Raw genomic sequence first — 13,369 nt, forward strand, 5'->3', positions numbered from 1 at the left:
TTATGGACATTAAACAAAAAAAACATTGTTTACATTTCTCCAAACCGTAATACATTCTGATTCAATGAGATGACCTATTGGAGTCATTTTAAGTACAGATGAGGATAGCCTCTCCTCCACCAACTGTCTATTTAAACTCCCTATCGGAATGTTTAACCAAGATGCGCTCTTTAACATCTGCATTATTCTATTATACATAGCTGGTCTAGTTTCTGGATAGGGAGTATTTTGAGGCGTTCTCTTATTCCACAATCTCCCCACTTGTCGGCCTACCCAAAACTTCACAAAAAAACTACTATAATTAGCCACTTCATCGTCTAGGCAAGATTTCAATACAGGAATAAGAACCATAGCCTCCAGTTTAGCTTGCACATCGGGGACCGCTAGTCCTCCTTTCTCGGTTTTTCTGCATACAATTTCTCGTTTCAACCTCTCCTGATTAGAATTCCATAAAAAACGAAAAATCTTTTTCTGTACTGTACTTAAAAACCATCTTGGGGCTGGCAAGGTTGCTGCGACAAAAGTAAGAGATGCTATAATCTCTGCATTGATTATTAACACTTTGCCTCTAAAACTAAGGTTTCTTTCCTCCCACTGTTTTATTTTCCACTCTATTTGTTGTATCCTGGGATTCCAATTCCTTTCTTCCATATCTCTACCCCACACTATCCCTAGTATTTTAATGGTTTTATCTTGGATTTTCAGACCAAAATTTAATTTGGGTTCTATCCAATTTAAGTATAAAATCTCACTTTTGCTTTTATTAATTTTCATACCAGTCGCCAATGTAAAACGCTCACATAATTGTAGTGCTCTTTCTACTGAATGGTTATTCGAAAGTAACAAAGTAATGTCGTCCATATAAAGTGATAACATTGCTTCCTTGCCTGAACTCCCTGGTATTGATAATCCTTTCAATTCTGAACTCTGCCTAATAGCTTGGGCTAATGGTTCTATGGCTAGTACAAAGAGTAAGGGAGATAAACCACATCCCTGTCTCACTCCTGAACAAACACTCACATGTGGTGATAGATGGCCATTCACCAATATACGACTCTGACATCCAGTATATAATACATTGATCCATCTAAGAATTGAATCCCCCAAACCGTAACTCTGTAACATTTTCCGTAAGAAAAGATGGTCTATACTGTCGAAGGCCTTTTCCAGGTCCAATCCCACCACACATAAAGGCAATCTATGATCCTGTGAGTAAAGGAAGGAATCTCTTATTAATAATAGATTCTGATGTAAGGATCTACCCTTTACCCCGCATGTTTGTTCATTCCCAATTAGACCTCCCATACTGGGTTGGAGTCTAAAAAAAATTGCTTTTGACAATATCTTCACGTCCGTGCCCAGCAAGGACAAAGGGTGCCAATTCCTTAGGTCAGATTTATCTCCTTTCTTAAATAACAAGGACACAATACCTTCTCTCAATGTTGGGGGGAGTACACCTAAACTAAAGCTCTCTTTAAACATTTTCATCATTGTCTCGCTCAACTCCTCCCAAAATTTTTCATAAAATTCTTTGGGCAGGCCATCTACTCCGGGGCTTTTATTGCTTTTCATACTATTTAATGCTTTTGTAAGATCATTAATCGTAAACTCTTTATCCATCTCCGTTAAAATATTTTGTTCAACCACCCTTTTAAAAAGGAAATCACCCATAACACTTTCATCTATTTTCTTTTCAGAGTAAAGGTTTTGATAAAAGGAATGGATATATGATATTAAGTCTTCTGTTTCAATTATGACTTCATTATCTTGGTTTTTTTAGTTCCTCTATATCAGTCTTGGACCGTAACACTTTCCTAAAAAAGTATCGGGTACACTTTTCATTTGACTCAATATGTTGTATTCTACTTCTTATAATAAAACTCCTACTTTGGTCTGCATAAATGTCCAAAATTCTCTTTTTCAGTCTCATAATATCATCTACCACGTTAAAACCTGAGCGGGCCATAGTATAGAATTATTGTAATTTCTTTTGATATAATTTACATACAAAACCTTCTTTCCTTTTAATTTTTCTACCCTCTCTTATAAATAATTTTTTTTGTTCTAACTTTAAAATCTTCCCACCATTCACCAACCGATTCATATAATGGCTGTAAACTTTTCCACTGAATCAATTTTTCTTTATATCGATCTACAACTTCCTGATTGTCCAATAAACTAGTATTTAATTTCCATAACCCAATACCTTTTGCTCTTATCCCTCCAAAAACTCAACTCAGCATCCACTTTAGCGTGGTCAGAGAAAAAAGTTGCGTTTGTCCCCGAATTCAATACTGTTAATTGCGATGAAATAAACAGAAAGTCGATTCTGGAAAAGCTACGACCATTAGACCAGCTGTACCCAGGGCTCTCCGGGTGTTTAATTCTAAAAGTATCTACTAAACCAAAATCTTTTACTAAGTTGATTAAATCTTTAGAGCTTGAATCCAGTGAAACTTTTGAACTAGACTTTCGATCATTCTGACTTAAAGGACAATTAAAATCCCCTCCTAATATTATCTCTTTCCCACAAATCAATAGAGGTGGCAGTGCTTTCAAAACTTCCTTTCTACCTTGTAGATCCGTTGGACAATATACATTAATCACTCGAAAACAGAAATTATTAAATTTTACATCCACATATATTAATCCCCCATTTATAACCCCCATTTATAATGTTTTAAGAACTTTTAAGGAATCACCCTTCAAAAGTATACATACACCAGAAGATCTATTACTATTATCCCCAGACCACACTGATTGACCATATATCCACCTATCCTCTAAATTATTGTAGTCATGTTTAAAAGGAATATTACATTCCTGAAGTAGACAAATATCGTGGCCTGCATTATACAGATATGAAAAAACCGAAGTACATTTTACCAGGTCCATGATACCTCTTGTATTGACTGAGGCTACAGATAGTGAGGTCATTCAGTCCAAAGGGAGAGAAAGGGAGGGAGAGGAAACTGTCCTTAGAGTGACTCAATTTTCCTCTTCAATCTTTTCCTCTTTTTCTTTTTATTCCGCATTTCTGTTCCTTCTGGAATTAATTCTTTGTTCATTTGCGTTGTGGAAGAAAAGGCAGACATTTCACTAGAATCAAGAAAGGGTGTTGAGTTAGAAGATAAGGATGACCGATCCGATGAATCCTCTTGATCTTGTATTCCATGCGAGAGACTGGTGATTGGGGAAGGACTTCTTACTTCCTCTACCATATCTCCTGGTGAAGAGGAGTCTGACAATAGGGGCAACGATGTTGGAAGTGACGCTAAAGCATCTAGTAAGATATTCCGATTTAAGGACTGAGAATTCTGCTTTGATGAAGGTTGACCCAAAGGGGGGAACTCTGTGAGAGAGTCAAGCTCATTCAACTCTTGATGTAACTCATGCTCCAGTGGAACGGTTTTTTTAGGTTCTACATCACTTTTCCCTCCTGATACTCCTAAATCCTCTTCAACTGAGTTTGAGGATAAGGATTGTCTCAAAGTTACTCCCACACACTGTTCCTCCATAGTGTCTGGTACTAAAGGCTGACGATCACTGAAAAAGTCCTCCTCCGTTTCCAGTACTTCAGGGAGATTTATCTCCCCTTCCTGGGTCGCCCCAAGTTGCTGACGAGATTTATTTACGTAAGCCGATGGACAGTCCCGAAATCTATGATTAGTTGCCCCACACAAATTACACTTCATAGGTGCAGTGCAAGTTTTTGAAATGTGGCCATGGTTTTTGCAATTTCTACAAAAGACAGTTTCACATTGGGCTGCCAGATGGCTCAAAGATCCACATTTCCTACACTCCTTAGGTTGGCCATTATAGAACACAAAGCCTCTAATCGAGCCTAATTGGATCATAGATGGCAGGTGGGAAAGCTCACCTTTCTCGTTAGTTCTCAAGCGAACATGGAATCTTGAAGCTCCTGTCTTGACTCCATCTACATCTTTAATTTGAAAGGCTTTTGTAACTGAGCAATGCAAAGAAAGCCATGTAGAAATATCCTCAAGCTTAATCCTCTCTGAAAACATCACCACAGTCACAATTCTGAGTTCTCTCTAAGCCAAAAAAATCAAATCAATCTTTTGAAAACAACCAGACTCATTCTTCTTTCTTTGAAATCTTTCCAGACATTGTTCATATAGCAACAGGGTAGTAAATATCACTTCAAAAGTTTTCCTACCCAGTAAGGCAAAGACGAAACCCAGCTGGGAAGGATTAAATCCCAACTCACTTTGCAGTATCCTTCTGCTAAAAGTCAAACGGTCCATTTCCAAATCTTGCACCGCCATTCTAGCTCTCAAATCCCCAAAAGGAAAAAACGAATCATCAAAAGGCTTTGAATTGATTCGCCCTGGGTGAACCGCCTTCTTGATCATGCTGTTTCCCCTGCTAGGTAAGTATTACAATGATACAGCACAGATCTGCTTTACAACACCCTTGTTGCAAAAATAAATTTAATATAGGAGTCAAGGGTCAAGAGCCCAACTAAAGCAAACACTGCTCTCCATGATGGTGGCATCATTTTAACAAATAAAACATCAACATCTGATCCTCTGTAATTCTCAATAACAGCAGGTGTTCATCACTAATGCACAATCATCATTTAATTAGTCTCTCAATGATCTCATTAACTTTAACTCTTTGAGGACTTGGGATTTGACTTGAGACTTGCTTGTGACTTGAAAGGAATGAATTGGTTCCTCCTCTGGTGAAATCAGCTGCTGAGTTCATGGGTGGAACAAAAATATGGCAGGACTTTTACTTTCTAACCCCTGGATTGTCTGCCTCTGGATATGATTTTACAATGTTACAGTTTTGTTCAGTGGCAGGACTCTAGAATGCAGAGTTCAGATGTAGTTAAAGGGATAGTTAACCCAAAAATGGAATTTATGTCCTCATTAGTGGAATACAAATTATGACATTCAATAGAATATTTGTCTCTGACAAAGTGAGCCTCCATTTATTTTTAATATGCATTTAAAATAAACAGGAACATTCTCCAAAATATTCTTCATTTTCCATTTTCTGTGAACTTTAACTTTACTTATTTATTTATTTATTTATTTTATTTTTATTTTTTGTAAATCCACACAGTACAGCAGTCACACAATATATATGCCCTGATTTTAAATTTCTTATCTATTTTTAGCATAGGGCCTACATTTATAAACATGTTTATGCGGGGTTAGAATTCCTACATAACACAAATAAAAGGAGATTAAAAAATGAATAGGAAGGAATTAAAAAATTGTCTATACAATGGTGGTAAAAAGGAAATTTCTGGTGTAAAAGCTGACAAACATGGCGAATGTGAGAACATAAAAGCAGAGAATAAATACACTGTAAAAAATGATACACTACACTGTAAAAAATGATTCACTATATTTACTCAATAAAATTGAGGTAACAATTTGCACTTAATTTTTTTGAGTAGATTCTATCCTATATATTGAGTAAAGAGTACCTAAATTTTACAGCTATGACAAACTAAAAGAAATTAAGTAATGTCTACCTAATATTTTTCATTAAATTACATAACTAATTACTTATAAAAATTGAGTAACATTAACTCTATTGTTAGTAGGCAACAGTTCATCGCTGTAAAACCCAACAAGTTAGGGTAACAAACCGTTTGAGTAAACCGATTGCCTTAAAACATTTAAGTTTTTAAAACTAACAATTATGAGTGCTCTGAACTTATTTCAGTCAGACATCTACAGAAGATCTTATTGAGAATTAACTAAGGTTTAGATGTTGATTTATTGTTTCAATTGAAGCAACCATGTTAGAGATCAGTGTCTGCTTTAGTTGGGCTCTTGACCCTTGACTTCTGTGTTAGATGGGTTTTTTTTTTCCTTGGTTGTTGTAACCATGTGTTCCTCAAACATATTTGTTACAGATCAAAACCCAGAGGAAATGATCGGTAGTTGGTTGTCATATATTTATAATGACAATCATCTGTAAGTGAACTGATCTCATTGAGAGTAAGCGCAGACTCGTTGTGTGTCTAATCTCTGGTTAAATGAATGTTGCATTGATTACAGTAAAAGTGTTTGTTACAGTTAACAAAGGAGTTTCTAAACAGTTTGTCCACAAAAAGTTTCAATCTATGGCAGAACTTGGACTCACACAGACATCAAGAATCAGCTTATGAACCTCAACAATGGTGACCATTAAAAGAAAATTAAAATCATGCTGCAATGCATGCTGGGAGCCATGGATGAGTTTTGTACTATGCTAGTACCCAGCATGATTTTTCTTTTCTTTAAATGGTCACCATTGTTGAGGTTCACAAGCTGATTCTTGATGTCTGTGTGAGTCCAGTTGCTGCCATAGATTGAAACTTTTTGTGGACAAACTGTTTAGAAACTCCTTTGTTAACTGACTGTCACATAAACACTTTTACTATAAGCAATGCAACATTCACTTAACCAGAGATTAGACACAAAACAAGTCTGTGCTCACTTTCAATGAGATCAGTTCACTTACAGATGATTGTCATTATAAACATATGACAACCAACTACCAATCATTTCCTCTGGGTTTTGATCTGTAACAAATATGCTCGAGGAACACATGGTTACAACAAACAAAGAGAAAAAAAAAACCATCTAACACAGAAGTCAAGGGTCGAGAGCCCAACTAAAGCAGACACTGATCTCTAACATGGTTACTTCAATTGAAACAATAAATCAACATCTAAACCTTAGTTAATTCTCAATAAGATGTTCTGTAGATGTCTGACTGAAATAAGTTCAGAGCACTCATAATTGTTAGTTTTAAAACCTTAAATGTTTTAAGGCAATCGGTTTACTCAAACGGTTTGTTACCCTAACTTGTTGGGTTTTACAGCGATGAACTGTTGCCTACTAACAATAGAGTTAATGTTACTAAATTTTTATAAGTAATTAGTTATGTAATTTAATGAAAAATATTATGTAGACATTACTTAATTTCTTTTAGTTTGTCATAGCTGTAAAATTTAGGTACTCTTTACTCAATATATAGGATAGAATCTACTCAAAAAAATTAAGTGCAAATTGTTACCTCAATTTTATTGAGTAAATATAGTGGATTACTCAATTTTATTGAGTAAATATAGTGAATCATTTTTTACAGTGTATGCTAATCAATAGTATGCATGCCAGGCCAGTAGTTGGCGATGAAGAAACACTGCGCAAAAATGTAATACGCATACATGACGTCACCTTTTTCACAAATTCATGTTTTTGTTTTTCACATGGAGATGATACAGGCATTGTGTTCAAAAGCTTGTGTTTCCAGGCCCCAAAAACAGTTATCGAAGACACCTGATGTTAATAAACAGAATCACTCAAGGAGAAAATCTGAATTTTTAGGTTACCATTACGGTGGTCAATGTTTGCTTTAGTTGGGCTCTTGACCCTTGATTCTTTAACGTTAGATTTTGTTTGGCTGCTGCTGCAGAGTTAAACAGCAGTTAGATAAGCCAAACGAAAAAGTGGTCTGGTGGTGTTGCTTATGTATTGTCATCATCATTTGACCTGAACTCTTTTAGAGCTTAATCTCTGAATTAGATTTACTTTGATTGCAGCAGTCCTGTAATTCTACAGTATAAGATCCGAAATTTGGTAAGATTTTGAAATTATAAGAAACCAAATGGTTTCTTATATAAAAGCAGAGAATAAAATAGTTTCTTATAGATTGTTCTTTTAGGCAGACTCTGACATCAAGAATCAGTGTGAATCTCAACAACGGTGATATTCAGATAAACAGATCAACTCTGAACGTCACAAAACAAACTACTATAAATATGCAATGCATGATGGGAGCTATTGATGAGTTTTGATTCGTGGCACCCAGAATGCACTGCAACATTTGATGGTCACCATTGTTGAGGTTCTCACGCTGATACTTGATGTCTGTGTGCCTAGATGAAAGCTTTTTTTTATTATTATTATTTGATCAGAAGAGCTTTTAAAAGTCTACGTTTATTGCTGAAAATTCCAGATATTATGCTGTACAATCACAGGATGGCAGAAATTGATACTGTAAATCCAACTCAGAGATTCATATCAAATAATGGGTACGTCAAAACATAACCAACACCACCCCAACACCTTTTCTCTTGGCTTGTCTTAACTGTTGTCTAATCCAGTTACAGCAGCCAAACAATATCTAACGTTAAAGAGTCAAGGGTCAAGAGCCCATCTAAAGCAAACACTGACCACTGTGATGGTGACCCAATAGTAAAACATGATTTTCTCCTTCAGTGATTCTGTGTTAACATCAGATGTCTTCAATAACTCCGTTTTGGGGGCCTGGAAACACAAGCTTTTGAACACGATGCCTGTATAATCTCCATGTAAACAACAAAAACATGAATTTGTGAAAAAGGTGACATCATGTGCATGTATATTACGCATAGTGTTTTTTTATTGTTTTTTTTTTTTTGTCCAATGAAACCAATATTTTTGTTTAAATTTTACTTTTTTGGGGATTATCAGCAGGCCATGATTGACAAGGGCCAGTGGTGGCAATTTGGCCAGGACACCGGGGTTACACCCCTACTCTTTACGAGAAGTGCCATGGGATTTTTTAATGACCAAAGAGAGTCAGGACCTTGGTTTAACCTCTTAACTGTCACCGTCCACCCTGTGGGACGCCTACCTTTACTTCACTATTTTACAATTAAATCCTAATCTAATCATGACAAACTATATATCGTTGGAAAGGTCTAAGACTCCTAAATAGGTATTTTACCACTTTTTCTGTTAAAAAATGATGTAGGAAAAGTAATAGATTAATTTATGACCAGAGGTGTCAAATCCAGGGTCAGAAAGTAAAAGTCCTGCCATGTGTTTATTCCACCCATGAACCAGAGGAGGAACCAAGTCATTCCTTTCAAGTCACAAGCAAGTTTCGAGTCAAATCCCAAGACCTCAACGAGTTGAGGTAATTAAGAGATAATTGAGAGACTAATTAAATGTTGATTGTGCATTAGTGATGAACACCTGCTGTTATTGAGAATTACAGAGGATCAGATGTTGATGTTTTATTGGTTAAAATGATGCCACCATCATGGAGATCAGTGTTTGCTTTAGTTGGGCTCTTGACCCTTTTAGTAACTGAGAATGGATTGCTTTTAAACAATTGCAATATTGCTTCACAACAAACATTTGCACATTGCTGAATTAAAAGCTTGAGGAAGCAGATGAGCTTACACTTTTGGCTTTTATGTCACTTGAATGAACATCATGAAGGTGTCTCTCTTTGGTTTATTTACTGACGTTCAGCTGTTACAGAACTGCAGGAATTTACTATTAAACAAATGCCATCGTAATATTAAATATTGGAAAAAATTAAGAATTATATTGCTCAGGCTTTTAGACATGAACACTTATCATACGATCCTCAACAGTGGTGACAATAATTATTCATACTGTGGTGTTACCCAGCATGCATTGCAGCATGAAGCATTTTGTTGATTGTCACCATTGTTGAGATTCATACGCTGGTTCTTGATGTCTGTGTGTGTCTGAGTAGGGCTGGAGTTTAAATATTTAAATGCATTAGATTTAAAAAATTTTCTCTGTAACTACTACAGCAGCAAATTCATTGCATGCTGTGGTTTCACAGAGTTGTTTATTCAAAAGCAGAACATAAATTAAAAAAATGAAAAATGTTGTATGTGTATATATATATACACACAGTATATTGGATGCAAACAGGTAAGCACAGCACTGACCTCTCCGCTTTACAACAGCACATGCATTGCTACAGAGAGATCTAACACAGGAGTCAAGGGTCAAGAGCCCAACTAAAGCAAACACTGATCTACATGATGGTGGTATCATTTTAACCAATAAAACATCAACATCTGATCCTCTGTGATTCACAGTAACAGCAGGTGTTCATCACTAATGCACAATCATCATTTAATTAGTCTCTCAATTATCTCTTAATTACCTCAACTCGTTGAGGTCTTAGGATTTGACTCGAAACTTGCTTGTGACTTGAAAGGAATGAGTTGGTTCCTCCTCTGGTGAAATCAGCTGCTGAGTTCATGGGTGGAATAAACACATGGCAGGACTTTTACTTTCTCACCCTGGATTTGACACCTCTGTTTATGACAAGTGTGCACCTGAAAAAAATCTACATCATGACATGAATTCTGACCTTTGTCACAGAAAGTCTTCTTAGTTGCCTTTTTCTCTATCACGAATTAGAAATCATAAGAAATTATTTATCAGTAGAAAACTTAAAATTTCAAAATTCATCCTTTGAAACCCATTTTAAAATCAGACATTGCATTACCATGTAAATGGTACATTAAAATCATGTTACAAAATATTTTCATTCATGAATTATAAAAAATTAAGTTTGGATAGTGCACTATAATGTCTCTGTTCAAAACTGTGGGTGACAGTTAAGGGGTTAAAGTCTCATCTGAAAGACAGCAAGGATGTTGGAGGCTCTTGGATATGTATTGATGGAAGATTTTGGCCCTTGGTAAAAACTAAGTAAACTTGAGTAACCCTGAATTTAAATCATTTTAATGTCTTTGATAAACTAATAATTTGGTGAAAGATAAACAGATTTACACAAGGGTGTATGGATAGACAGATGGACAGACAGATAAATAGACTGATAGAAAAAAAGACAAATAGTTACCTCCCAACAACCCCAAAGAGACATGATAATATATCCATGATGTCCTGAAATGGAAATTCTCTTCATGTACAGAAATCAAGCCGAGTGGACTGGGTTGATATAATCTGTTAAAAACAAAATGTAACAGTGATTCCAAATTAACCTGATCTCAGCATTAGATATTGATTGGTCAGACAGATATAATCTTACTTGACGTGTGTGTGACAAACATTTTAGAAATATTTTCCCAAAGCATCTGCAATGCAAACAAAAAACAGTGCCTAGTTCTGGTGTTGCAGTGATGGTTGGTCGAAAATTTTCTAGGTAGGTTGCCATGTCCAAGAATTTTAGCATATATCCAGTATTTAACCCAGTCAACACGTGAGATCACGCGATGATCACAGTAACATCACACCATTCTCATCTGGAGATGCTCACAGTGTGAGTAATATGTGATATTGTGAATTCAAAATTTTGAGCAGGTTGAGAGGAGGCAGTTCAAATATCAGTCACCGGGGGTACATTCTACTTCCTGATTCTCAACACTATCACAGAGATATCACAGTGCTCTCACATGATGAGCTCACGAGTGCACGCCCAGCTAACAGATTTCTGTTATAAGAACCTTCTCCAAACATACAACTGACTTCCAGACAAGTCTTATTTCAAGTCTTAATATTGTTCCTTTTGTTATACTGGGTTCCCAGTCAACAATTTGATCTCACAGTGATCTCACCATGAGCTCACAGGATACTCGTGATGAGGTCACAATATGAGGTAACAGTGAGCTAAAAGTGTAACCTCACAGCGCCCTCACTGTGTGCTCATACTAATGTGAGGTCAAAGTGCACTAACTGCACAGAGACTAGGTACCCAGCATGCATTGCAGCATGAAGCTTTTGATTGTCACCATTGCTGAGATTCATACATTGATTCTTGATGTCTATCTTTGTGTTTAAATGACACAGTAGTTCAAAATGTGTTTGACTTATCATGCTTTTAAAATTCTTTATAAATGATTATACTGCTGGGTCCTATACTGTATAATCACAGATCTGCTATTATAAAAAAAAGAATAATAACTCTTCACATCGACTGTATACTGAATCTAGGTGATAGTTGCGCTGTTATCATCAGTAACAAACCAACGTCACCTGGTTGCAGTCTCTTTTTTGGTTTTCCTTGCCATAACAAATATGCTTTTCAAACACAGTTACAGCAGCCCCAAAAAATGCAATGTTATTTTCAAGAGCCCAATTAAAGCAAACACTACTCACCATGATGGTAACGTCAAACAAAACAATAAAACATCATCTAAATCTGTTAATTCTCAATAAGCTCATACACTCAAAAAAATGATTTGGTCTAAATTGTTCCAGTAGAATTGAAGCAGTGCTGGAGTTAAGGAGATAATTATGTGATGATTGATCATCAATGATGATGTTCTATATAAACACACAATTAAAGCAACCAGCGTAATATTAACACCAACATGTCAAGGGTCAAGAGCCCAGAGCCCAACAAAAGGAAACACTGGTCTCTTTGATGGTGATTTCAAACAAAACAATAAAGCATCTAAACCTCTGTTAATTCTCAATAAGAGCTTCTCTAGAAGTCTGACAGAAATAAAGTCAATCTGGTCAGTCTGATGCTGTTTAATCAGATCTTGAGAGATTTAATGTCTTCTTTTTTTTCAGTTGATTTCATCTTCAGTTGTGGCTGAAGTCAGTTGTAGTTCTTGTGTTTCTCTTTCCTTCGGTGATTCTTCTTGATAACAGCAGGTGTTCATCATTAATGATCAATCATCACATAATTATCTCCTTAACTCCAGCACTGCTTCAATTCTACTTGAACACTCTGTAGTGTGGAAACACATGAACACTGGAACAATTTAGACCAAATCATTTTTTTGAGTGTATATTACTCACACTGTGAGTATCACCGTATGAGAATGGTGTGATGTCACTGTGATCATCGCGTGATCTCACGTGTTGACTGGGTAGAAACCAAGACGAGAGCATCCACAGGGGGAACAGGAACTGAACAAGGAAGTAATACACATAAATAATGGGGAACAGAAAACAAGAGTCCATAAACACAAAACCAAGATAGTGGAACACAGGCTGGGATCATGACATATAGGCTATAGTTCATCACTCTTATCCTGACGTTACCATAGTCAGCTGGATCCAGTCTGTATCCAGATCATACGGTGGACCTGCACCCAGGAACAACTATAGCACATCCCTGAATGTTAGCGGAGACCATGACAAGTAGACGAGCCCTAGAGTTGGATCCCTTGCAAAGACCTCACTGACTATGGCCCTCAACACAGATATTCAGAAAAGACAACAAGAACCAGAGGAGTTCTCTGCACAGACCATGTGCCCAGCATCACCTGCTGTCAGAGGCGGACAATACAGGGATCAGAAAGTAAAAGTCCTGCCATATGTTTATTCCACCCATGAACTCAGCAGCTGATTTCACCAGAGGAGGAACCAAGTCATTCCTTGCATGCAATGACTGGAGATTTTCCCTTAATAATAGGTTTCATTTTCGATTTGTTTCTCGGCAAAGCCTACAGTATGCCTTCAGAACACTTGGAATATATAATGAGTTGCCTGCAGACAGCAAGCAGTGTCGGCCCAGATCCGGCCCACATCTGGCCCGCATGGATTTCACTTGGGCATGGGCCAACACTATGTTGCTGTCTGGGTGGGATAATTTTATATTTGTA

At 36.6% G+C, this 13,369-nt stretch overlaps 1 protein-coding gene across 5 annotated transcripts in view; it reads right to left on the minus strand.

The window, feature by feature from the left end:
* Positions 1-13,369, minus strand: part of LOC131547574 (glutathione hydrolase 1 proenzyme-like) — a 133,408-nt gene that overhangs the window by 77,402 nt on the left and 42,637 nt on the right. For all 5 annotated transcript variants that reach the window (XM_058788270.1, XM_058788242.1, XM_058788265.1 and 2 more), the window contains one exon: positions 10,654-10,757. In XM_058788270.1, the coding sequence (XP_058644253.1) occupies positions 10,654-10,691 (38 nt within the window). In that variant the 5' untranslated portion in view covers positions 10,692-10,757. The remainder of the gene's footprint in view (positions 1-10,653; positions 10,758-13,369) is intronic.

The sequence above is a fragment of the Onychostoma macrolepis genome, chromosome 01 (genome assembly GCF_012432095.1).
Source record: "Onychostoma macrolepis isolate SWU-2019 chromosome 01, ASM1243209v1, whole genome shotgun sequence".
Classification (NCBI taxonomy): Eukaryota; Metazoa; Chordata; class Actinopteri; order Cypriniformes; family Cyprinidae; genus Onychostoma; species Onychostoma macrolepis.